Source organism: Haplochromis burtoni, unplaced genomic scaffold (genome assembly GCF_018398535.1).
Source record: "Haplochromis burtoni strain Fernald_Lab_line unplaced genomic scaffold, NCSU_Asbu1 Contig_3593, whole genome shotgun sequence".
NCBI classification, from domain to species: domain Eukaryota; kingdom Metazoa; phylum Chordata; class Actinopteri; order Cichliformes; family Cichlidae; genus Haplochromis; species Haplochromis burtoni.
The window spans coordinates 814-6,429 of NW_024585954.1; the positions used below are offsets into that span (position 1 = coordinate 814).

The 5,616-nt window shown below is 39.9% G+C and overlaps 1 protein-coding gene across 1 annotated transcript; it reads right to left on the reverse strand.

Moving 5' to 3' along the window:
* Window positions 1-205: 205 nt before the first annotated feature.
* On the reverse strand, window positions 206-5,594 carry LOC102301847 (zinc finger protein OZF). Its single transcript, XM_005953293.3, has 2 exons — window positions 5,086-5,594; window positions 206-2,274 (listed from the first exon to the last, which is right to left on the reverse strand). Exons 1-2 carry the CDS (start codon window positions 5,255-5,257, stop codon window positions 1,364-1,366), a joined length of 1,083 nt encoding a protein of 360 aa, XP_005953355.2. The 5' UTR covers window positions 5,258-5,594; the 3' UTR covers window positions 206-1,363.
* Between the last annotated feature and the right edge of the window lie 22 nt (window positions 5,595-5,616).

Here is a 5,616-nt window from a genome sequence, read left to right on the forward strand (position 1 = left end):
TGAGCAGATTAAAAAATGAAGCAAAGGAAGAAAAATCCATTCATTAACTTAGCTGATTAACTACAATCAGTAAATTTATTTACATAGCACTTTTCACAGACATGTAATCACAAAGTACTGTACAATAAAATTTACTATATATAAAAAAATAAAAATACAGTAGAAAATTAAAATAGAGGTAAAACAAAACCAGTTACCAGTGCTGTGCAAATGTCTTGAGCACCCCTCTTTACATTTTACTTTCAAGGAGCCAGAGTTGTAATTTTTGACAGTTGGACAGGTAATCCATTTCTAGGTCACAGCAGCAAGTATAGCAGCAGGTATAAGCAGAGATACCCAGAGTTGAATTTTTCCAGCCACCTCCTCTAGTTTTTCCTAAGGGACCCCAATAAGTTCCCAAACCAGCTGAAAGATATAATCTCCCCATTGTTTCTCCTGGGGCCACATCCTGCAGTGCCCAGAACACTTCACACTGGACACTTTCTGGTTATATGCAAAAACCACCTTAAACATCTCCTTTCGATATTTGGGGAGTAGGAGCTCTACTCCGAGACGGAAAAACACGTGAAACGGTCCATTCAGAGTCAATGTCCCTAGCTTTCATCAGAATGCTGTTAAAGCTCTCAGAGTTAAAGATCTTGTGAACTGGAACCTCTACCAGATGCTTTCAGCACATCTACAGTATGGGTATGCAAGGTCGTTCTGGCATCCTTCCCCACCATGTCCTCCAACTCACCACTAGCTAATGATCAACTGACAACTGGGCTCCTCTCATAACCTGACAGTTCAGAACATACAGCTGCAGACCTGACTATATGATTACAAAATTGATCAGCAATTTATGGCTCAGGTGTGATGTGCACTCATAGACACACTTGTTTGAACATGGTGTTGATTATGAATAAAGTAGGACTATCACAGAAGCCCCACAAAGCACTGCTTGGATTTAGACTGGACAGGCTATTCCCTTCAATCACACCCCTGCAGGTTTTGCTTCACTTCTTATGTTGAGTGTTGGGGACCCTAAGTAGCCCAGGTACATGCTGAATAGTTCTCGGATAGTATTCGGCATGTAAGCAGAGACATCAGCCAGGAAACGTTCGCCAACCCAAAGATGCAGGGAAAAAACTGTTTTGTTCTCTGGTCACCACGTCACAATTTTTTTTTTAAAGTACAATAAAAAAAGGTTCCAATGCATCATAATAATTAGCCAAATAAACAATTCTGAGAGTTCTGTACACGTCTCAACCTGAATATGAGGTCACATTTTCCCTTAGTTGTTGCAGCGATTTGGTTTGTCACCAGTGTGGGCTCTATCATCGGCACACTGCCATGTCTGACAGCTCTCACTCATTCGTGATCTTTAACCAGTATGAATTCCCATGTGTCGTTTCAGATTTGCCATCTGACTAAATCTTTTCCCACAGATCGCACAAGAATGTGGCTTCTCACCTGTGTGGATTCTTACATGAGTTTCCAGTGTTGATTTCTGACTGAATCTTTTACCACAGGTGCTACACGAATGCGGCCTCTCACCTGTATGAATTCTGATGTGAGTTTTCAAGTGTATCATACGACTGAATCTTTTCCCGCAGGTGCTACAAGAATGCGGCTTGTCACCTGTGTGATTTTGCACGTGAGTTTTCAAAGTTATCATGTGACTGAATCTCTTCCCACAGGTGTTGCAAGAATGTGGCTTCTCGCCCGTGTGAATTCTCATGTGAGTTTTCAAGTTTGCCATCTGACTAAATCCTTTTCCACAGATGCTACAGGAATGTGGCTTTTCACCTGTGTGTGTTCTCAGATGTTTAGTCAGGTTGGATTTACACTGAAAGGCTTTTCCACAAGTGTCACATTTTACAGACTTTTTACTTGTATCAGTTTTACACTGGCTGTCTAAAGCCTGAGAGTCATTTACTCTGCTAATATGACTTCTGTCTATTTGATGTCTCAACAGATCTGCACATCTAGTCGATCCTGAGTCCACATACGTGCTTTCTTCCTCGTCTCTGCTCTCCAGTTCAGGACAGTTGTGAGAAAGGAGCTGGTCACTGTTTGGTTCACTTTCCTCACAAGTAGAAGTCACCATAAAGGTATCAGTCTCCTCTTTCAGTATAAGGTGCTCTCCCTCTTGACTGGTGTAGAGTTCCTCTGGTTCCTCTTTAATCTCTGGATGCCCTGGGTCCTCCTGATCAAGACTGGAGTTCCTCTCCGGGATGCAGACCTGCTGGAGGAGACCCTCCTCTTCCTTACATTCATGTTGTTGTGGGATTGCTGAAGGAACAAAAGGACACAAGAAAAAAGCTTCCTAATGTTATGACAGGAAAACACTAAAAACAGTATGGTATGTCATTCAAAATATTAAACCTGACCTGTTTGCTTCAAATGTCAATCCTATTAATTCCAGTTTGCATAAGTCAGTTTTTGTTTCCAGTTTAGAAGTCAACTGCATGTGATCTTAATGTTCTGGATCTTCAGTCCTGGCTTCAACAACGTGAAAAAGAAAATGCTCAGCAAGTTGATAAAGTAGAATACTTGGAAAACTAAAGCTGACCGAGTTCCCCCTTTGTTTTCTTTGTCTTCGTCCGCTGCCATAAAGAAGCTGCCTTCATGTCATCCATGAACTCACCATCATAACATTGACCTGCTGAGGTGCATTCTGTTATTTTCTTTAGTCAGTTATTACTTTTTAGTGGATTGTTCAATGTGATTTCTAAAATTATATTATATATGGGTTCGTATACAAAGTGTAAACCTGCACGTTGAAAGGAGTGAGTTCAGATGGTTCGAGGATGCCTCGTGGGCACCTCCCTTTGCAGGTGTTCTGGTCATGCCCAGAAACCTGCTGGAGACATAAAAATTACTCATCTAGCCCGGGAATGCCAGGCTACATGATCCAGTTCCACAGGATCCCTCAGTTGAAACTGGAAAGCGGGGAGAGGAATGTCTGGAAAAGTGTGCTTAGCTTACTGACCCAACTTCAGATAAGTGGATGGATGGATGGATGGTACTCATCTGTTATGTAGAAAACATAACAAGCAATGGGAAAACAACATAAATTGAATTGCTTGTTTGCTGTTTCCCACATTGTAGATGAGTTACCAAACATTTGAATAACACAAAGTCAGTGTTCATTTCACAGAAACAGAATTCAACCTGTCTTGTTCTTACATCTTTCTCTGTCTCTGAGTAAACATTCTCACCCTGTGAAATAAAGCAGTGATACCTTTGGCTAGCAAATACACCGTGTAACATGTAAACGGAAGAAAATCAGATATAATGACAGCCCTAAAAAGCAAATATTTCAGGCTCATAGCCTGGATTTATGCCCCAGTACAGTCCTGCATATAACTAAACAGGAGTAATGTTTAACCACATTAAGATGTGTGGACCTGTGAAAAAAAGTAGGCTTGCTTGTTAGCACTTACAACATTAGCCACACTTGACTAACTAGTCTGACATTTGGGGTATTTTAAATTATTTTATAGTGTGTTCTAATGATCTCTACCAACCTGATCTATGGTCTATCTAAAGGCCTACGGGTCTTGTTTTGGGAAATGAGCTACATTTGTTGTATTTTTAGTTGTAATGAATGTTTTTTGTTTGCAAGCCCTTTTTGTGTATGTTTGGACAAACTGTGTAATTTCTCTCTATAGTTTCATCATTAATGTCCATTTTGTATCTGAGGAAGTTGGTCTTTGGATCAAAGATTTTATTTTTTTTGGCTCTTTCTGTGTGAAATACTACCTTTGAATATTTCAAATTTCTGCTCCATGTTAGCTTTTTACTTATTCAAACATGTTTTGTTGCTCAAACCAGACTACATATATTTTCATTAAGTTCATCAGTGTTCATTTGTTTATCGTTGCTTTGTAAAAAGCTATCATTTTATTTATTTGTCTTGTGACCTTTTGTTTTCTGTTTGCTTGTCTTATTCGTTCTGTGTTAGTTGTGCATAGTATGTATTGTTTTCTTATCATTTGGTGCATGAATTTTTGTTTGGACCCCTTCAACAAAGAGATGCTACAGCTCAAGAGGTTTATCAACATATAATGAATCTGATTCAGGTGTAGAGCTGTGTGATGTCATGTCGTGTAATGAGACTTATGACTATGACTCAAACTAAATGACTAATATTAAGGAAAGAGGTGCGATATATGGTCATCTCCATAGAAGCTTCCAAAATATTATTTATATTTATATTATTTATTATTATTATTTATTACTTTGTAATTTTCCACAGTTTATGTGTACAGGAAGTAAGTATGCAGCCAGTCTGAACCAGTTTGCTCATTGTAGCTCTTTTCATTCAGTCTCAAGGTCGGTCTTTCTTTATCAGGAAGGCTCACTCAATAACTGTCTCTCAGAGTGCAGTTCTTCGTTATCCAGCCTGCACAAAATGCTTTGTGTGTCTGTTCATGCTGGTCCTTCTGCAGCTTTAATGAAAGACTCAAAGACATTGGAAGTGGGCTTTTTCCCCCAGATTTCCTCCACACAGCTGAATCATTTTAGTCTGAGCTAAAGCTGCTGCAAAAGCTTACAGCAAAATTCATAATCATGATTATTTTTGGTCACATAAACCTATTGCAGTTTCACTTATTTAACAGGGTAAATTTTGAAAATAAAACTTACATTTAAGTCGAATCGATTTGTTTGTTTAAAAGAGACGAGAGTAATGGGAGACACAGGGTCGTCTTGCAGGGAGTTTGGCCCTGATTAGGCAGTGATTTTGATCACTAAACACATCTCAAAGGATGAAGATGGGTGGTGAGGAGCAGAGGACTCCTGCCTCAGGACACACAGGGTAAGGGACAGAGAGATCAAGCTGTCAGCCAGCTGTGGCACAAGTTTTGTCTCACATTTTAACCTCAAAAGTGACTTTCTCTGCGCCTTACTCAGTGTTTAATGCTAAAAGTTTACATTTGTGTGTGTGTATGTATGTATGTATGTATGTATGTATGTATGTATGTATGTATGTATGTATGTATGTATGTATGTATATATTAGCTGCACCTTGATTTTACTCTATTAGCCTAAAACTGAGCTCTGATCAGGGTCCTACATGATCATCGCAGTTATACATACCTGTCATGTGTAACTTTGTCTCGGGTTTCCGGCTGATATCCAGCAGTCTGCGCTGACGGCTGATCTCCTCCTCATACTGGACCATCGTTTTTTCAGCCTCAGAGGAGATGTCTTCAGCTGTAGCAGTTAGTCTCTCCCTGATAAAGTCTCTCAAATGCTGAACTGAAGACATTGTTGCTTCAGTAACTGAAATATTTGTCAAACCAAAATCTTCCAGCTAACTGCAGACATATATGTATCACACCTGAAGATAACATCCATCAGAGCCCTTGAGTACTAAAGCTGTGTCCCAATTCAGGGGCTGCATCCTTCTCCGAGGCTGCTTTAATTGAGATCGTCTAGCCTACGACGCGCTGCTCCTGTTGCTTAGCAACCCTGACAGTAGCAGCTGAGAGCCTTTTTTACAGCATTGCTTGACGGATGTGCAAATGTCAATTGTATCTCATTTATTTAATTTTTACAGGAGATGTGACGTGCCTTACATTGAGAGAGGACCACACCCAGGTGCAGTAATGTTAACACTAGGAAACA